Raw genomic sequence first — 22,284 nt, 5'->3', positions numbered from 1 at the left:
AAATCTACTACCGGATCGGGAACGCAACCCACTGAGAAGATCCGGCGAGAAACTCAGTGGGCTGTGTCCTCAGTCCTGTGGGTTAGTTCGCTCGTCGCAAGCGATGGGCACGACGAGGGCGGTGACCGGTGCTTGTGGTATCTAAAAGCACCATTAATGGATCGGGAGGATCCGTAATGACGTGTTTTGGGCGGTTTTTCTAAACGTGTGTGATACCTATGGGAAGTGACGGGGTGGTACTTTTCTAGGACTTCTGTTTTCGCTGTGCCATTGTGCTACAAACAACAATGATGATCTAATTGATTGATCTAATTCATAGAACAACATCAATACATCCTTTACGGAATACTCAGTCAGTACCGCACTGGGGAACGTAATATGTAGTAGAATCACAATGTACCTGGTGGTTGATCGCCAAAAAGGTCCCCTTTTCGAGAAAAACGCACTTTTGTTCCAAAAAAAACTCTCACGATATACGCGGTGCTGTTTTTTACGTGTGCCCTGACGTTTTATTGATTCTGCTTACGATTTTATTGTTGTAAATGTGATTTTTTTTATTCCAATTTTATTAAGATTTATAAGTGGGTCAATAATTATCATTGTTGAATCGTTCGGTACTACAATAGTTTGTTAAATGAATGGTTTAGTGTGGCGGAATATGTCGCACACCTGTTATGTGTCCGGAGTCGGTAGATTGTTTCTTGTGGAAGGACGCGCTGTGGACGTGTGTTCTTTTACTGGTGGTAGGACCTCTTGTGAGTCTGCATGGGTAGGTACCATGCCTATTTCTGCCATGAAGCAGTAATGCGTTTCGGTTTGAAGGGCGGGGCAGCCGCTGTAACTATACTGAAACCTTAGAACTTATATCTCAAGATGGGTGGCGCATTTACGTTGTAGATGTCTATGAGCTCCAGTAACCACTTAACATCAGGTGGGCTGTAAGCTCGTCCACCCATCTAAGCAATAAATAAAAATAAAAGATCCTGAACGGGCAAGTACCAATACTCTGTCTGGTTTTGCCGTCAAGAAATCAAACATTCTGATTCGAATCCAGACCTTTGGAACAGTTCCACGGCAGTCGACATAGAGTCACGAATCCTGAATGATACCTTGATGCCGCGGATAACTTGGATAAGAAGTTTCCAAAGCAGTGGATGTCTATAAGCTAATGATCTGGAGCGATGTTCTCGACTGCTCATCTATAGTTTTTTTTTTCAATTGCGATGTATGTTCGAAACTATATTTTGCTCCAAACTTGTCTACTTTTAAGCTCTGGATAACGAAGCCAATCAAACAATGATTTACTAAATTACTTATTGAATATCTGAGAAATATTGTCGCCATTTATAATTCGTTTATTTCCCTACAAAAGAGCATAACATCACATCTGCAGGCCAGTTCAGAGTCATTTTGTTGGCTTTACAAATGCCCAAGACTCGCCCTGTCGTCGTACGCACTTATCCCATTCCGTGCCATGCTAATAAATTTTAAGTCCATGCCATGAATTCCCTTCAATACAGCAAAACTTCGAATCACTCTTTGGGTGCAAGCCGTATTGCTAATGCCATGACTTTGAATTGTCACTGTAAAATACACTCTAACAAACACGATTAAATGTTACAATTCCTTGTATTATTCGCATATTGTAAGTCATTAAGTCTTAGGGGATGCTATTCAAGATGTTGCAGATGTCACTTAATTCCGAAACAACATAAGTACCAATTTCGACTTAGGCGAATAAACTTTTGATTCTTACTCAAAAAGTACATTATACCACAGCAGTCAAAGTTCTTTTAAGTTCCGCTTTTCAAAAAGGATGATTGCAGGTAGAGAAATTTGAACGTTTCGAAGGGATGATAGAAAAAATAAGGGTCGTATTTAAGATACAAAGGACTGCGTCGGCGTCACGCTGCGCGATGGATGGACTTCGGATGCAGTTTGAGATGCTGACACAGATTTGAGAAACTTTAAGTTTAGACAGTTAATTAAATACGCCTTGCGAATGTTAGAGATGACGAAGGTCTACCTGATGTAATGACTGGTTTTGTTGATAATAACGTTGTTTCACGAAAATACCCCCCAACGACGAACTTTGAAATGAAAATATCCAAAGTAGGCCAAGATTTTAAATTAGCGATGATAGGCATTGGAAGCAAGGAGCATTTGATGATCCTAGAAGTCTTGCAGAATTGCAGAAATCTGCTATTATTCTGTGTAACCTCACAGTGACAGCTCACTATCACAGCTCAGCACACACACAAGCTCACACTAATAAGCAGATCAAGATAGTTGAGATTGGCCACGTAAAGACAGCACCACTTCCAACTCCAAAATATATATCTATTATTCAATTCCCAATGTAGACAGGGACAAGGTATTTTTAAGTACATAGTAGATATTTTTCTGTTGCAGAGGCTATTTGTCGCTCTTAAATCTTTCCAGCTTCAAATTTTAGGTTCAGAACGCTACTTAGTTATCTTAGTTATACTCGTATCTAATTAATAACTGAAAATACCAATACCTATCTTTTAAGATCCTATGACCTTGGGTTTATCAACTTCTTATTGCAAGGTAGTGTAATGTCATATTTTTAGCGATGTAACTGGAGAACTAAATAGCTTTTTGCAAATCCCTTCTGAAGTTCAGACTGACAATAGAATTTCTTGTGTTAATAATCTGGTCACACAAAAATCGGTTCTTAGCTATTATATGCAAATGATTTCAGTTCCAAAGATATTGGTTGTTTTAGATGGATCGATCATACACGGATGGCACAGTCTATATCCGAAGTACTGAAAAGCTAATAGTTTAATTGAGGCAAATGATACCCGAAGACGGAAACAGGATAAGATTCCAACACAAGATAGGTATAATTATGAAATTATAGGATAAAACAAACATGGCATTTAACTGCCTATTTCTGCCGTGAAGCAGCAATGCGTTTTGGGTTTGAAGGGTGGGGTAACCGTTGTAACTATACTTGAGACCTTAGAACTTATATCTCAAGGTAGGTGGCGCATTAACGTCGTAGATGCCTATGGCTCCAGTAACCACTTATGTGGGCTGGCTGTGAGCTCTTCCACCCATCTTAACAATAAAAAAAATTCCTTATTTCTACCCCACAAACTGGACCGTATTTGCGGCACAAATAGGCAAAACGTTAACAAACCTTACGTCATTACGACCAGATAATTGATTCATCGAAGGAAACATAAAACTGATAAGTCATCCCAAAAAGAACATCTGCATTAAAACAATCGAATTTAAACAAACACGAAAAAACCGATCTCCCACATTGCCACTATAAAATAACATAAAAAACATCATTGTCCGTAAACGTGAATAAATAAGGTTGAAAATCAATGCTTATAGTTGTTTTTTTTTTGTTTATCTACAGAAAGACTATTATATGTTCCGACAGGAAGACGGAACCTATTTGATTATAAGCATAAAAACCGAACCAGGTGTATTTTAGAAACTTTAGTTTTTTATTTAAAGGCCACTTCTTTTGTTTGTCCACTAATATTTAGACTAAGGAAAACTGCTAACCCTTTGGTGCGGTAACGACCGCTTTTTTGGCGCCTGAAGTAGTTTTTTCATCTTCTTCTTCGAACAATTGAAAAAAACCAGTGTACCATTTTAAAAAGTGAAAGCTCGTTAAAAAGTTCGGAAGCAAAAAGTTTCGGCGTGCTTTTGGTAGTTTTATCGCTGTGTTTTTATGACCAGTAGTGTCTGTACGTTTCGCTATTGTTTGCTTTCTGTTCAATCGCTTCATTTCTAATCGCTCTATTGTTTTGCTGTTTCATTTGGGCTACTTCGTATTTGTTATGTTTTAAGCTGTTTCTTTTCAAGGTCATCGAATATGGTCAACAGAGCTTTTTTTTATTGCTTAGATGGGTGGACGAGCTCTTTTCTTATTGCTTAGATGGGTGGACGAGCTCACAGTCCACCTGGTGTTAAGTGGTTACTGGAGCCCATGGACATCTACAACGTAATTGCGCCATCCACCTTGAGATATAAGTTCTAAGGTCTCAGTATAGATACAACGGCTGCCCTACCCTTCAAACCGAAAAGTATTACTGCTTCACGACTGAAATAGGCAGGGTGGTGGTACCTACCCGCGCGGACTCACAAGAGGTCCTACCACCAGTAATTACGCAAATTATAATTTTTGCTGGTTTGATTTTTATTACACGATGTTATTCCTTCACCGTGGAAGTCTATCGTGAACATTGATTGTCAAGTCATCTTGAAGTTAGACGTGAACATGCTGAAAGTCCTATCTATACTTTACTATCTTGCCTATTTCTGTAGCTAAAACATGCGTAACGACTTAAATAATGGGCAACCTCATGGGAAGATCTATGGGCTCCGGTAACCACTTAACACCAGATGTGAGCTCTTCCGCGTATCGTGTAATAAAACTGTGCAAGTTTCTCGCCGGATCTTCTCAGTGGGTCGCGTTTCCGATCCGGTGGTAGATTCTGCGAAGCACTGCTCTTGCTAGGGTTCGTGTTAGCAACAACGTCATAAGGTTTGAGCCCCGTGAGGTCACCTACCAACCCGGTCACGCTGACCACCTCTAGACCATCTGCTTGCCGATGATGGTACTTGTTAGGTCTCCTTCGGAGGCGTTCGGTCAGTTGTTAGCAAATCCCACCCCTCCTGGCTGAGCCTTCGCTCGCTCACCTGTCCTGGTGAAGCTGGAAAGGCCTCCGGGCCACCAGTAATCTTTCAATCATAAAAAGACCATCAGCTTAGGCACAAAAAAAAGAGTGCAGTTCGATCAGTCGCGAGGACTGTATTATATTATATCAAAAAATATTATAGTATTAATTATTTTATTTCGCGGTCTTTCTCTGAATTCCAAGGAAGTCAATATATTCTAATCTTGCAATATGCTAAACATGAATGTTAATTAAATGGTAATTTTTATTTTATGTTTCACGCAAATTTCAACAGAAGCGAGCGCAAATACACATGCATTATACAGACAAGAGCTGATCCGGACAACGCAAAATGTACAGAGAAACGGTAATAAGAATTTTAATTAAAACTAGTTAGTGGTCCCGCAGTAGTCGAAATTCGACTATAATTAATTGAAATGTTTAAGTTACTAGTTTGAACATTATTATGATTCTATTGTCAAATTCTAGAATCACAGATTTCGCCAAGACTAAACTTTAGGCAAATATTAATAAAGACAAACAATATTTAATCTATTCTCAATTTGACCACAGACTATAAGCAATAAAAAAAGTTTGACAATAAACAAATAGTATGCATGCGTGTGTATGTCAAATACAGGGTAGTGTGTGTAATGTTTTTTTTTATTGATTTATCGTATTTTTTATGCAAAATTTAAAGAAAATATGAGCTTTCTGCACTCCTTCTCTATATTCTCTATAAGTGTGGGAAATTTCATACTGCTCCGTCCGCGCCAATTTTCGTAAAAAGTAGAAAGTTTTTGCTTCACGTATTAATATATAGATAACTCGAAAATCATGTTCACTTGATATACTTAATAATATTATTATTTAGACATCCTTGTGTGTCGCAATGGGAATTTCGAAAAATATCGACTTCGGCGATCACGCAATACAAAGCTACACAGACGTGCCTCTGGTGATTCGAAAGCATTGACCCCCGCGCCCGTTAATTCGTAATTGTGTTACATTGCGTGACAACGAAAATATCATTCCTAAAACACAATTCACTGTGATTTCTTTAACTTTTACCAACGTTCCGGACAAATACTGTCTTTAGTACGATATCTTCCATTTTTAGTACCAAGCAAATATAGAAACGATAGTTGTTTGGTGACGGGAGTCTTAAAACAGATTTGTAATATTTACCAGCTGACCAAAAACCAGAGTCTAATGGCAGAACGTTAATACTATTAAAATCCGGGAAGACACACGTAGATAAAGAGGGACCCCTTCTCTCCCCGCTTGAAAAAGACATCGAAGCAGTTTCAAAAAACCGAGCCACCATCAAAACTTTTTTTCATCTTTTACTGGTGGTAGGACCTCTTGTGAGTCCGCGCGGGTAGGTACAACCACCCTGCCTATTTCTGCCGTGAATCAGTAATGCGTTTCGGTTTGAAGGGCGGGGCAGCCGTTTTAACTATACTGAGACCTTAGAACTGATCTCAAGGTGGGTGGCGTATTTACGTCGTAGATGTATATGGGCTCCAGTAACCACTTAAAACCAGGTGGGCTGTAAGCTCGTCCATCCATCTAAGCAATAAAAAAAAGCATGCAAACGAATGATGCGAATCGTAAATCATTTAATAAATTTCGAACGGCTTCATCTTATCACACGTAATGCAGATACAATTTGGAGAAAAAAAAAAAAGATCTTAGTCTCTCAACTTGTTTTACCTCAAATCCGGTTTATACATTTGCGTGATGGATGACTGGGCACATGCACGCGCGTTGCCGTCCACCACGAAATACTCACATCCCGCCTCTTTTTTTGTATATCCAATTCAAACAGCGTGCAATGCCGCTTCTGTTTCAACACTCGAAAAACAGCTAGCTTCTACACCATCGATGTACGCTGCAGAGGAATTAGCGTCGAGAACTCGACGCGGCACTGTCATTATAATGATGAGCCATAGATTGAGTAGACCAAAATGGCGGGCTACCAAAATACAGGTTCTGTAATGATGGAACACGTAGAAATTAGACGTTGTAATAATATTCTTTTTTCAAGGTGAATATGAATTATTATTGTGAAGCATTCCTGGACGTTTGTTCAGACTTAAATATAAATAATAATTATTGAAAGTTTTTTTTTTAGCAAGTTATGGTGACGAAGGGAATTGTTTTTAAAACTATTTAATTAACTTTGTTTTTTTTTTTATTTTTGAATGTTACCTAGCACCACTATTTTTATATGGATGTCGAAGAACACCGCTACCAAAATCCGAATACCTATTTTAAATCTATGAGACACACATATATTCAAAGGAAAAAAAGCTTTAAGGCAAAATAACGGATAATATGTAGGGATATCATTCGCATATGTGATCGCAAAATGTAATATAAATTGTGTAGTAGCCGCTAAATAGCGTGTATCTATATACCTATGCGTAAGTAATATGCATCGCCCGTATTTGATTGCTAAAGAACGCTTGAAATTATTAAAGGAATTTATTGAATCAAATAATGTTATATAAGAATCCACTGAATTAGATATGCATCTATATTCCATCACGTTCGCTAGCACGATTCGATAGAGTGACCTGATCATTAGATGCATACGTAATATGCGCATAAAACGCTAAGAGTTCTAGTTTAAGGCTGTCTAAAATTAATGATAGCTTTGAACTTGATATCTGTGGGGTTTTTTTTTTTGAAACCAACGACTACTCGCAACCCCTGTGTTGTTACAAAAACATGATATTCGTTAGTAAGATTGAGTGCGGGCGATTGCACTGATTACGAACAAGAAACACACACTAGTATTAATTTTATAAGATTAAATTTTCTTACTATAAAAATATACAGAACCAACATGAAGAACACGCTCAAGCGGCATGCCCGACACTACAATATATTCAACTTATAAACTCGTGTTCTTAGTGCGAGTTTGTTAACGCTCTCGATAGCGTAAAAGTTAACTCGAATTTGTATGAAGTTGGAACGTTTGCCTACGTTTGCCGCTAGGGGCGCTGTTCCAACTGCATATAAATTTGAGTTAACTTTTACGCTATCGAGAACGTTTAAAACTCGCACTGAGCACACACTAAGGAACTAAGATGAACATACTGCTAATTATTGAAGAAACTTTCTGTGTAAAAATCTCTGGCCTGATAAAACTAAAATTTATGTTTGTATCAGCATACTAATAGCTACTACTATAGCCAATGTTACATAGAGAACTCAGGCTTTTTTTTTTTATATAATTATTGTATTAGGGTTCCACACAAAAAATTGAAACTTATGAAGTATTAAAAAATCCAATTCAAATAGAGAAAATTAATATCAGAGACAACCACAGAAAAGCAGCGACAAATTTATTTATTTTTTAATATATCTCTTGTAAGTGCAAATAATATTGCGTCAAAATTTAATTAATTATCTATGGCCGGGTGTTTTTTTTTTGTGAATGTTTCAATGAGTCCCTGGATAGTTTGGATTTATAATTATTCGAATCTGCAGGTGGCGTTGCGATCAGATTCCAGGATATATTTTTAGATCTTTATACGCGATATCTTTAAACTATCAAAAAGCGTGATAAATACAACCGAAAAATCTTTTAAATTATAAAGGTAAAATAATCCTAGAAAAAGGGTCACATAATAATATTAAATTATTATTTCTAAGATCATTCGTCGACAGATTGCATAGAAAAAACAAACAATATGGAAATAAGTACTTGTACTCACACACAAAACACTTGCTAAGATATGTTAGAGATAATATAAATAATACAAGAAAAAAAATCATTCAGATGAGATCAACATCCTGCTTCCGTAACCACAGGTGAATTGATTCTAAAAAAAAACATCTCAGCCGATTGTACTCAACCCCTTGCTTAGGATTCGAGTGAAAAAAAAACGATTTTGTCTTATCACAAAAAGGAGCATACAATAAAATTGGATTCAATTTTTTTTAAAAGAACACAAATACAAGACACAAAGTACTTACATAATCATTTTTTATAAATATTTAAATCGAGAAAAAAATAGTGTCTTTCAAACATACAATTTTAGCGTATTTTTCCTAATTAATAATACATTAAGATTACAATGAATATTTTAAGGCTAAATGAATAGGAATGGAAAAACTCAAGCGCGTCAATCATTAATAATAAATACACAAAAACTTGGTTGAAGAAAATCGAAAGTGTTTTACAGGTTTAAAAAAAACAGCATACCAATAAAACCTTTGTTACATTATTGGGCCCTATTTATAAAGCACAGATTACTAGGACACACCGAAAAGTATTCTTAAAAATACATTATTTGTAGGCTTTTACAAGCGTCTTTGTGTGACCTAGTCGAAGACAATACAGTCCTTTGTATCTATGGGCAATTTAATCTTCGGGTTTTTTATTGTTTTAACTTTAGAGATGAATTATCAGATACAAATATGTTGGTACGACAAGTTATAATAAACAGACTCCTTAGTTTGTCATTTTAATAGAAATATTAGCCGAACTGGGCCGTTAAGAATATAATATTGATTTAGTTGCCGTGGTCACTACTAGTCTTGAGAACTCACATAAAAAATTAATAACTGAGTAAGAATAGTCAACGAAAGGTCAAATATTTTGGCGGGATATTTTGTTAGCCACCTAAATTATTACTCTTTTGCCACAGATAAAATATCGAAACATCAAATTTTGATTTAAAAAATTTTCGTTTTTCACACCTAAATAATTTTGTTTCTATATTTAAAAAAAATATTTAGCATTTATCGCCGATTAAAGAATCTACTTATTGAAATACCACCCCTTGAAAACTTGACCATTGGGTTGCAACGCAGCATCTGCTCTTAAACCCCGCATTGTGCCGTCATTCTGTATGCATATTATTATAATCGCCAACTCCATTGTCATTTGCGGACCCTTCGTTAACGTTGGACACTGCTAGTTAGGACCTTTTAACGCTAAAGCTATTACTAAGTTACGGCTCAGATAAAGCAACGCGCTCTTTAAGTCATCAATGTAGTCAAGGCGCGCTGATCGATTCCTGCCGGAACCAGGGCTGCATACAATTAAACACCCTCATTTACGTCTGGTCAATGACAGCCCCGTTTTAATCAATAACTTCTTTTCGCGCTCGGCGTCCTTGGATTTTTTCCCCGGCGCGACTTTTTCTGCGCGTATTTCGTTCATTATGTGTCAATCGGGCCGCGATAATTTTTTCGGCGAGATACTCCGATATCGTTTTACCTTAGTAGCCTTACCTCGTTTTCGTCGATTCCGCAAAAAGCTCAGCAAAAAAGGCAAAAGCTCGGCCAAAAAATCGTCTACCGAACAGTATCTCGTATCGGCGGTCTTGTAGCCATTTTAATTATTATTTAATGCCGAGGGACAAGCACGTGGCGAAGCGCACCGTCTCGCTTCCCCTACAGCCCGGTATGCGTCCCGACCTCTACCATCCCCCTCGCACCCAGCCCACTTACACACATAAAAATCGTGAATAATAAAAAAATGTGTACACATTTTTTTCGCTTAGCCACCGCTCGGCTGTGTGCGTGCGGCCTCACGCCGTCGGAGCGAGAGGCCACTAGCAGACAGTGCGATGCAAACTGTTCCCCCTCTCCATTTTTTAAGCTCCGCTGTTAATGTTTGCGTCCGTGTGATTTTTTTCGTTTTTATGTGTTAGTGTACCCCTCGCGCGGTGTAGTTCGCTTTTTCTACTATAGATCTGAATTTCAGTCTTGTTTTTGCCGCGTCGGTCTAAAGGCGGGCGAGCGGGCGTTTTGTATTGCATTTTTGTGATGAGATCGGGCGCTAGTTGCTCGTAGCGCACACTTCTCCTACACGAACGAGTCAGCGTCTGGAGAGGCCGGCTCGTAGCGACCACATGTCGTCTTGAGGACTCCTCGCTAACGCTACTGCAGCCAGTGCACACGCGAATCCCCTGGTGCGAGAGGGACAAAACGCTCCATCACGTGTAGATTATCCACAACTATAATTTTATATAGCACACTAAAATATTGAGCACAAAAAATCTGGTAATTTGGATCCTAGTAACGACGTTTGGCATTCATAATTTTACCGCAGGGTCAAGAGCACGACTCGCCTTTTTTCTTGGGCCGAGATTTTTTTTAAATGTTTATTTTCGAGGAACACGTGGATTTTTTCAGTAATTTTGGGTTTAAAGCCCCGGACTGTTGCCTTTCGGACGTGTTGTGACGTTAGTGTTACCTTATTATGTGATATATATTTTAGTGACATTATAATAGGAACAAACTGTGATAATATAAGTTGGTGATTGTGAAGGTTTTCGGATAGTGACAGGTACGTCAGATTTTATTTTACATTTTTTTTTAATAAATGAAAGCGAGCTTGCTGTGTTTTATGGGTGAGAGGGGTGGCCCTCCCTCAGGGGAGAGGACTTTTACGTAACAGCCCTCCCGTTGAGGTGGATGTTGTAATTGCGAGCGCCTAAGCCACCGACTGTCAAACGTGACCTTGAACAACGCACGGACTATAAATACGGAAATATTTTCGGACTATGCACGTAATGTTACGTTCGAATTAACTTTACGAGTTGTTTTACTGTGCCTTTGTCGTCAAACAATGTTTTTTTTTTGTTTAAACAAAACACAACTCGCTCGCTTTCATATTTAGTAAATAAATGACGATCTTTATATACATATTATTTTCGTCCGAAATGCTGTCAACGTACTAATTCATTTTTTTATTATTTAAAATTTCAAATTGCATCGCAAAGACTGGTTTTGTTATGTTACCAAGGAGGATGCTATACAAGTATTTTTTGCATAATTAAACTCCAACTACACCTGTCACCGGCTGCTTAAGCTAAAATTATAACTACCCGCTTACATTTAACAACGCTTAAACGTTGAGGTGATTTTTTTTAAATTATTAGAAACGAAAAGAAAAAAAAAATGAAAATTTAAAAACATAATTTTCAAATATTGTACATCGAAAATAAATAAGGAAATGGAATGAGTTTCTTGTTTATAATAAAATTTTAAATACGTACGTTGAGTACTTGTGAGATAAGTAGAATTCGTGACCTTGTAGACTACGGTTCACTCACCACGCTGTAGGAAACTTTAGTACACTTAAAATTCAGATTTAACTTTGAAGAGTATAATTAATTCATCAATTAATCTCTGTAAATTCTTAATTTAAATTAAGTAATAAAAATGATGCGTTCAAAACAATTTACGATAATTTATATTTAAAAAAAAAACGACATAACGAACCCTATATAGTTAATTATCTTTAAAATATTAAGTCTGAACGAACTAGTAATCATTACGGATCGTAGTCAATCAACAAAGGGGCCCTCGACATTGTAACAATACTACGGTGATATAATTAAAACGTACTACTTATTGCCCTGAGATAAAGTGCAAAATCGTTATGCACATATAACCTGTACCCGCAAATGTAATTTGGCTGATTCTGTATACATAGGTACATGTAATTACGTCTTTGACATTCATCGGTCTTAGCACAGGTGAATAAAATTCAAAAGTATTCGTTGAATATGACCGAAGGAAAAATAATGGTGATCCTTAACAATAGTACTGGCTTGATCTGCGATTGGTTCTTAAAATTGATAACCTAAAAATTGTAGTTCTAATTTAAAAACCAATGAAAAGCGAAACTATATATAAACGATACAGGATTAAATCTTTTTATTATAAAAAATTTGCAGCTGATTTAAAGTAAGATTTAATGTATATAATGTTCGTAAATGTTAGCACGATTGTTAGGTACTTACCATTGCGATTATCGAAGCCTTATTCGATCCGGCATGTGGGCTAGATCGTTGACACAACCTACGCGACGACTCGTCACCTGCCCGCCAAGATAAAAACCGCCATGTTTTTTTTTTAACACGATAAATCTAGTTCAAAAATAGATACGTTCCATTCAAATTCGATTTTCGAACATCATTAAGGCTTATAAGAATGTTGAATTGAAATTTTCGTTGGACATTGCCGGCGTCCTTATTTTAAAACAGCATTTCGGATGAAAAAATCCGAGGTGATGTGTTTGTAAAATGTTCTAAAATTGTTTCAGCCCAATGAAAACGGAAGATCTCGAAACAATTCCATGACGTAAAGCAAACGCAAAATCGAATAAGACATATTTTTGTAAAGATAGTGCCAAATTTTATATACAAATTTAGATAGAAATAAATTAGACAAGATGATGGAAGGAAGGACCATCGATTACAGGCCGGACGGTGGTGGCCTTGACTACCACAATTCCCCGTTGATGGCTGAAATACCAGTAGACAATTATTCCCATATACATAGAAGCATAGAGCACCTAAGATCAATAGTGCCAACGCCTTTAGACCACCACAGGCATCTAGCAACGAATCTAGCGGACTTGAGACGGTACGAACATCCTGATGAGATGCCGGAGATTAAGCCTTCGGTTTTGAGGTTGAGCGAATTTAAGAGCGGCTTGCAGGATATGAGGTCGCACAACGAACAAGAGAACGACTCCCACAGACAGCTGACGTCACAAGACGACGGCCCCAAGGGTTACAGCGCGCCTTCGACTCCCCTATCAGAGAACGGAGGGCAGAACATTCAAGAAGAAAAGGTAGGAGTGTTTCAATGTTTTTTTTTTTTCGAATACATTCAAATTGAATCAATCATTAAATCGTCCTTGGCACTTCGGAAGTGTCGGAATTTGACGTGACGCTGCTTAATTCGTCAGTTCAAGGATCATGTACGTTATGATCATTATAAAAATCACGATGCGAGTTTGTTCCGCGTTCGAAGCGATTAATCTTCGAGATGATTCTCACAGTTGAAGTTGCGTGAGAAAAGGATAGCGCTATTTGTAACGTAACGCTGAACGACCCGTATTTTATTCCTATAAGAGAGATGTATATATTCCTTAGAAGATTACCGACAGGGAGTCCACTGAGTTTCTCGCCGGATCTCCTCAGTGGGTCGCGTTTCCGATCCGGTGGTAGATTCTGCGAAGCACGTCTCTTGCTAGGGTTCGTGTTAGCAACATCGTCAGGTTTGAGCCCCGTGAGCTCACCTACTAGTTAAAGTTACGCTGATATGGTCTCTCTAGACCATCAGCTTGGTAGGAAAAAAAAATCGCCTAATATTAATCTGGCACCCCATATGTATTAAGGCATAAGTCAAAATAGCTGTATTTGTTATATTATATTTACTCGTAAAAATGCTTGTTACAATGTTATTTTCATAAACAAAAATCGCAATCAGAAACTATTTCGAAGTCTTATAAGAACTCGAAGCACATTCGTGAACATTATTACAACATATTCCATTTACAAACGCACGCGCTCGAAAGTAAAAGGTCGTAACTTGAAAGGCGAAATTCTGAAATACGAATTTAAGTCTAACGAAATAAAAAGCATTTTTCTTGAACTCGAACGGGCCTGTTGCTCCGGTTTTCGATCGAAATTATCGAACGTAAATTTTATAACTAGGCCCGTATCTCGTGTTTACACAGTCAAGTTCAAGATTCGTGTGTTGCGGTCAATCGCGTGTTGTACACACGATTTTAATCGCAATTTCAACCAAGCTTAAAGCCCTTTTTCGTATTACACTTTTTGTTAATCCACATTGTATCATTAAGGTCGATTTTTGATTGACTTCTGCCCCCAGTTTGCGTATTTTTCTATGCTTCCTTGTTGTTTGTGTTATATAATATGTATTACCAAAATAACTCTTAATATTTGACTGTAAAATTATAACGTGTCAACAAATCAAACCTTCCTGCTATAAACACATAGTTGAATTTTAATCGAGATAATTGTTTTAAAAAAAAGTATATACCTACATTTATATAATTAAAAATATCCTTCACTGCATAGCGATTTTTAAATACGGTTTTATTAGCTTCAGACGTCTGTATGTAACGGAATCTTTGAACATGATTTTGACCCCTTCAAAACATCGGATTAACTCAAAATTTGGTACCTATACCTACTTATTAAGGACCGATGACAATTCAATATTAAAAAAAAATTAAAGTCAACTAAAAACTGAAAAATAATTTATAATAGTTTAAAAAAACTAACAAAATACAATTTTATAGAAAATCCAACTAAAAATAGAAACTGAATTTTTAAATTTTAAATTTTAGAAAAAATGCACCCCACGCTTTTTTAAAATACAATAATTTTTTCTTACACTATTTTTAAGTCAAATTCATTAAAATTTATTTTCTATATTTTATTTCGATTTTCTATAAAAGCGTATTTCGTTAGTTTTTTTAAATTATTATTTATTCTTTCGCATTTCTGTCTTGTAACTAAACTCGTTATGTTAAGGACTAAGTCATGTAATATTGCTGCTTTAAAATTGGTCTGCTATTATTAATTATTCTCTTTGTTTATTGTTATGAACATTGTACACTTAGAAGTCGAAATTGAAGTCGTCGTGGCCTAAAGGATAAGACGTCCGGTGCATTCATATCCCGCAGGCTTGTGCCAATTTTTCTAATGAAATACGTACTTAACAAATGTTCACTATTGACTTCCACGGTGAAGGAATAACATCGTTAAATAAAAATCAATTCGCAAAATTATAATTTGCATATTTACTGGTGGTAGGGACCTCTTGTGAGTCCACACGGGTGGGTACCAACCACCCTACCTATTTCTGAGTAATGCGTTTCAGTTTGAAGGGTGGGGCAGCCGTTGTGACTCTCAGATCTTAAAACTCATATCTGAAGGTGGGTGGCGGCATTTACGTTGCAAATGTCTATAGACTACTGTAACCACCTGACACTAGATGGGTTGTGAGCTCGTCTATCTAAGCAATAAAAAAATGAAATAAAAAAAAACCACTGTAGCATTTGTACAGTATTTATATTTGCAGCTTTTCATAAACAATCTACTGACAGTGTTAGCGCACGGCTCGCCTGTAAGTATGAGTTAATAAAAAAAAATAGTTTGAAAAAACTAAAAAACACGCTTTATATAAAATAAATTTTAATAAATTTAAATTGAAAATAGTGTTAAAGTGTAAATGTAAATACTTAGTGTTATTAAAATTTATTTTCAATTTTTTAGTTGAATTTTACATAAAGCGTGTTCTTTAGTTTTTTCAAAAAACTGTCATTTATTTTTCATTTTTTGGTTATTTTTTCTATGAAAGCGTATTTTTAAAACTATTAAGTACTTTAACATTAATTCCTGCCTTATCGACTATAGATAAAAATTATATAAATTGGCAAAAATCTTATTTTGAAAATTGAATGATGGAATAATCTTATCAAATTAGTGTATTGTCATCGGTCCTCGATAAATCTACAAAGTTTGAATGAAATCTGGCCGCTTGAAGTGGGTGAAAATCACGTCTAAAGGAGTCCGTTACAAACATACAAACATACATAGAAGTGAAGCTTAATATAAAGCGTGTAAAAAACAACTTTAGTTCAACAATGAAAAGTGGAAAAAACGTATCATTAAGAGACTCATCGCATCAACGGCGGGATTCCGAAATCATTAATCCTTCGCTTCTTTAATGATGCTGAAATGAAGAAAAAAAAACCATCGTTACACACACAATAGTTTGTCCCGTGTAACCTTTACTTGACCCGCGCGTTGTTCAACCTTGGCCGTCAAGGCACATCCGTGCTCATCGAGAAACTAACTTAAAGTGTTTATTAACATTGCACTCACTACCAGTAAAATTTTGTTTAACACGTTGACTGCAGTGTAGGTCACCGGTGTCCTACGCGGCGCACTGAATTAATAATGACGATTTTTCTCTTCGATTTACATAGTAATGGAATGTCTAGTAGACTGGAAATGACGAATCCGCAGATACTAAGAATAAATCTATTTTTTAAAAGACCTTAAAGTCTAAAACATACATTATTTTGATTCGTCGTACGAACCGTAACCTGTCTAAGGAGTTAACCCTCTTGTCGTGGCCGCTGGAAACTACATACCCGATCCAGTAGACGGAATCCTCCTGATCCATTAGCGGTGCTTTTAGGCTCCACAAGCACCGGTCACCGCCCTCGTCGAACCCGTCGCCTGCGACGAAGGGCTCGACGAGCAAATTAACCCATAGGCACAGCCCACTGAGTTTCTCGCCGGATCTTCTCAGTGGGTCGTGTTTCCGATCCGGTGGTAAATTCTGCGAAGCACTGCTTTTGCTAGGGTAAGTGTTAGCAACACTCCGGTTTGAGCCCCGTGAGCTCACCTACTAGTTAAGGTTACGCTGATATAGCCTCTCAAGGCTATCAGCTTAGGTAGGGAAAAAAAATGGTTTTTCGAAAAAAAATAAAAAAAATCGTAAAAAAATGTTTCGAAGAATTAATTACGTAATTAATTTTACAATTTTTAACATTTCTAGTTCGTGCTAATGACGTTAGTAATCAAATCTTTGGTCGTTCGCGTCCAAAAGAGCTGTAAAATATTTGAAACCGTCGCCGTAAAATGGACACAATAAAAGCGCGTAAAACCGTAAAAGTTTAACTTATAAGTATTGCTCTACTGAAAACATATGGACTTATAATGGTCTGAATTAAATGATATTTATTATTATTTAAATGCGTCTGCGAGAGCAAAAATTTAAAAATTAAAGTGTTATCTTAACAAACGCGAGCTAAGCGTATCTTACTGAATAGTGAAACGTGTCGCAATTTCAGAGCATTGAGAGCATTTGAGCTGTAAGATCTCCTTCGGAGGCTCTCGGTTAGCAAATCCCAACCCTCCCGGCTGAGCCTTTGCTCGCCCACCTGTCCTGGTGAAACTGGAAAGGACTTCGAGCCATCAGTAATCTTTCCTTACTAAAAAAAGCGTACCACTACAGTTTCTGGAATAGAACCGTGCTTTACAAAAATTATTGCAAATTCTCACGTAGGTACACCGATGAGTAATTCGTATTGCAGAAGACATGCTTGTCTAAATATTTATTTTTACACGATAAGATTTTAAAATGTGTAGCTACTAGGTAGATACGTCCCGAATTGAAAATGTCGAGTACGCGTTTTTATGCCAAATGATGAGCTGTAATTTTTTTTTTTTTTTTTGACTTAAGTGGCTAAAATTACGTAATTAATTATATAAACTGAATAATTAACATAGAATATGTTTTATGGCTTTGTGCTTTGTCCTTCTTCAAACGAGGATTGCGGAGTGCAATCATTAGTAAACAGCTGAGCACTCCTGCCATTTCTGATGTATCTAACGACGGTAACCACTCACCGTCAGATGGGTGGTATTATAGTATGTCTAGAAAACGCAACAAAAACTTACGTACACAAGCTCTTTGTACTTATTTACGCTGTCTCTACATACACAAATTACAAAACAAATATTAAAATTGCAATAAAACAGCAGGTTACATAGTTAATTAATCAATACACATAATATGTGATTGTAAATAAAAAAAAATAACGCAATTAATAATAATACAGTCAAAATCTGTTATAACGACATCGAAGGGACTGCTCATATTCAGTCGTAAAAACCGATAGTCGTAACAACCGGTGATGTTTAATGTGTATCGTGCAAGTACAAACAAATCGATAGGGAATTATTGGAAAAATATATTTACATAATACGCGATTTTTCTTCAATATTAATTTGTTTTCTTTTTCTTTGCAACATTTTGAAAGTTTCACGAATAACTCCACAAAGTTTTGGTGCGTCTTTTGTATAGATAAGTAACAAACTAACTGAAGAGATATGAAGAAGCGGGCTTTGACTACCGCATGCACGTGTTTTGTTTCTAAGAATTAGAAAAGACCCTACACTAAAATAAATCCTATTGTTTTCTTTACTGATTTTAAAAGCCATTGAAGACAAATGTGGATACCTATTCAAATTGTTTACAATACAGCTTAGCCGGTCGTTCTAACAGATCTAATTCTCCGAAATATTAGTTAAATGTGGTCGTTTTATGAGGTATGTCGTTATTACCAATGTCGTAGAAAGCAATATTTTTAATAAGGCGGTCATATGGCATTCAGCCGGGACCTTTGTTCTAGGTTGTTATAACCGGCATGTTGTATTAAACGATGTCGCAGTAAACGGTTTTGACTGTATATAATAATAATAATAAATAATAAAAATCATTTATTGCCTTTCACATCACAGAAAATAAAATGAAATACAAATAAAAGAAAAGAAAAAAAAAAGAGAAAAAGGCAAAAGGAGGTGGCTCAGCTATTGCTGTTCAAGGTTGATAAATCGAACAGCGCTGATTTTCAGTCACCCCCGTTTCCCTTTGGTTCTTTGCGGGAATGAAGGCTAATTACGTGTGTACATACTTAGAATATGGTATAAATTAGTAAAACTAGTAAATTATAAAAATTTAAGAAAAAAAACAAAACAAAAATCAAATTAAATTGTGATAATATATAATAATAATAATAAATGTTAACAATTTCCGCGGTAATTTGAGTCGAACTCAATAATTTGATAACAGTCGGCTGTGACCCGGTAGACACACGAAACCGCGCAAGGTCGACCGATAACGCACCCTCGAGTTATTTAATACGTACGTTACGTAAATAAATTATAATGAACGAAAAAAATAATATTTACTAGACTAACTAACTGACCCGGCAGACTTCGTAGTGCCTCAATCGATAAATAAAAGACCTAAACTTTTGTATAAAATAAACTTAAAACAAACAAAAGGAATCCATCCGACGTGGGATACACCAAAGAAAAAACAGAATTGTTTGTTTTTATATAATTCCGAGCATTTTCATATTTATCTACCTTTTAAACCTTCCTGGACTTCCACAAATAAGTCAAGACCATAATAAGCCAAATCGGTCCAGCCGTTCTCGAGTTTTAGCGAGACTAACGAACAGCAATTCATTTTTATATATATATAGATATATATGTCGAAGGGATCCGACAGAGAACCCAAGTTATAGACATAGCACAGCGAATTAGTAAGCTGAAGTGGCAATGGGCTGGCCATATTAGCCGGACAACCGATAGCCGTTGGGGTAAACGCGTTCTTGAGTGGAGACCGCGAACTGGAAAACGCAGTGCAGGACGCCCTCAGGCTCGGTGGAGTTATGATCTGTGCAAGGTGGCTTTTTTTTTATTGCTCAGATGGGTAGACGAGCTCACAGCCCACCTGGTGTTAAGTGGTGACTGGAGCCCATAGACATCTACAACGTAAATGCGCCACCCACCTTGAGATATAAGTTCTAAGGTCTCAAGTAGGTATAGTTACGACAGCTGCCCCACCCTTCAAACCGAAACGCATTACTGCTTCACGGCAGAAATAGGCAGGGTGGTACCTACCCGCGCGGACTCCCAAGAGATCCTACCACCAGTAATTACGCAAATTTTAACTTTGCGGGTTTGATTTTTATTACACGATGTTATTCCTTCACCGTGGAAATCAATCATGAACACTTACTTGTTAAGTACGTATTTCATTAGAAAAATTGGTACCCGCCTGCGGGATTCGAACACCGTTGCATCGCTCGATACGAATACACCGGACGTCTTATCCTTTTTAGGCCACGACGACTTCTGGCAGGAACTGGATGAGAGAAGCCGAGGATCGTGCTCAGTGGCGAACAATTGGAGAGGCCTATGTCCAGCAGTGGACTGCTATAGGCTGATGATGATGATGTCGAAGGGTAAAAGGCTACTGGGCTTAAGCGACATTATTTCACTTAATACTCGACATTTCTCTATGTAATTAAAGGTCCGTTTTAATTGGTATTATCATGAACAGTTCAATGTATGCAATTGAACTTCAAAAGTTTCCTCGGTTCAAATAGCTGCAGAAGCTTTTTTGTCGTGAATTTTTTTGTAAAAAATTTTAAACTTTAAATGACTCCCTTGTAATGTTGCAAAACGCTTAAGCCAAATAGTCTTTCACCTCTCGCTGCATATAGATACTAGCGGACCCGACAGACGTTGTCCTGCAAAAATTCATTCAAGTCGACCCGGCCGTTTAGGAGTTCAGTGACAAACACAAGCACAGAAGAATATATAAATATTTATATCTAGGTATATAAATAAATATATAAAATTGTTATACTTATATTCTCGTACATTTATATAACGGGTCAACCGTAAAAGCACGTCTAATTTAATCTTAAGGATAGGAATTATTCTGGTTCTCAGGAAGTAAAACAGTCTTAGCTCTTACTTAGTAAAGATCTTAATTCTAGTTTCAAAAACAGTGCGTATTAGAAGCCTGCAAGAGTATTTAGGACCATCGAGTTGCCTTTTTCAACAACTTCCGGACTACTGCTACTTATTATTTACTTTTATTACGTAGTTATTACTAACATTTTACTGGTGGTAGGACCTCTTGTGAGTCCGCGCGGGTAGGTACCACCACCCTGCCTATATCTGCCGTGAAGCAGTAATGCGTTTCGGTTTGAAGGGCGGGGCAGCCGTCGTAACTATACTGAGACCTTAGAACTTATATCTCAAGGTGGGTGGCGCATTTACTGTTATAGATTTCTATGGGCTCCAGTAACCACTTAACACCAGGTGGGCTGTGAGCTCGTCCACCCATCTAAGCAATAAAAAAATAAAAATAAAATAGTCGCAGTGAAAATTTTCAGCTGAATTTTCGAAAGATAGGATTATCGATGTTCCAATCTCATCTCGGAATATTAGCGCTGAGCTAAACCTTTCTAGCTCTAAGACTTGTTGGAGCCGTTGTGGTTTGAAATTCGATGAAACCGAAGTGAAACTCGTAAAGCCAAACTAAAAAGAGAGTAATGATATATAATTTTACTGAGACAATTAAAAAAAATTGAAAATTTATAAAAAAGGCGCCAAAATCGTGATTGAATGAAAAATGCACAGATGATATAAATAATGAGCATATGCGTTCCGTTTGACGCTCTGAAGATCTTGAACATCACAGTATTTTACGTGAAAAGTAGGCCCCAAATATATTACAAACTCGTGTCTTGTCTTAAATTTTATTATTGAAATAGCATTGCACCTACTTCGCGGGAAAATTTGGTTTGCAAAAACCAGTCTCAATGCCACGAGATCACCGAAAATTTTCAGATTTAAATAATTCATATTCCCCTTTTTTTACGTAAGGCGTTATCTTGATTTGTTTAAAAAAAAAACGTTTACATTTTGAAATTTATCAATTTACTAATATTACTGAATTTCAATACAAATATTTAATTTCGATACATATGTACATACGTTGTAAAGTTGATATTGTACTAGTGTCACGCTTAGGGAAAAGGTAGATCAAGATATCCTACACATAAGAATATACTTCTCTTTCAGTATAAAAAAATGCATCCTTTACATAGATAAAAGCGTGACCGAAATTCCAGACGATCCTAACTTGCTAAAAATCAATTATATTATATAAATATTAGATTATATCTAAAAACACAAACAAAAAAAACAAATTTTCTGTTTAGAAAAAAAAGTTTTCAAAAATCCTCAATAAAATTTTGGACACTGTAATTTTCGTGCGATTTACTAATCAAATGGTGAAATAATGAGTAAGGGTTAACGTGAAGTCACCCCAAGCTGAATCGATTGCAATATCGACCAATAATTTGATGTCAGGACAAACATTTATTGTAATCTAAATGTCGAAGTCTCATTTGTAAATCCGCTAACCCACTCTTCGCGCG

At 36.7% G+C, this 22,284-nt stretch overlaps 1 protein-coding gene across 7 annotated transcripts in view; it reads left to right on the top strand.

Annotated features, from left to right (window-relative positions):
• LOC114239569 (zinc finger protein rotund) overlaps window positions 1-22,284 on the top strand; it is a 225,790-nt gene that overhangs the window by 157,109 nt on the left and 46,397 nt on the right. The window contains exons 1-2 of one of the 7 annotated variants that reach the window (XM_028169827.2): window positions 8,180-10,980; window positions 12,745-13,278. The exons of the other annotated variants lie outside the window; for them this stretch is intronic. Of the exons in view, the coding sequence (XP_028025628.1) occupies window positions 12,874-13,278 (405 nt within the window). The 5' untranslated portion in view covers window positions 8,180-10,980; window positions 12,745-12,873. Of the gene's footprint in view, window positions 1-8,179; window positions 10,981-12,744; window positions 13,279-22,284 lie in introns of those variants that run through there. 7 annotated transcript variants of the gene reach the window in all.

This window comes from Bombyx mandarina, chromosome A1 (genome assembly GCF_030267445.1).
Source record: "Bombyx mandarina strain Sakado chromosome A1, ASM3026744v2".
Lineage (NCBI taxonomy): Eukaryota > Metazoa > Arthropoda > Insecta > Lepidoptera > Bombycidae > Bombyx > Bombyx mandarina.
Note: the sequence above shows the minus strand (reverse complement) of the source record. Positions and strands in the feature narration are given on the sequence as shown.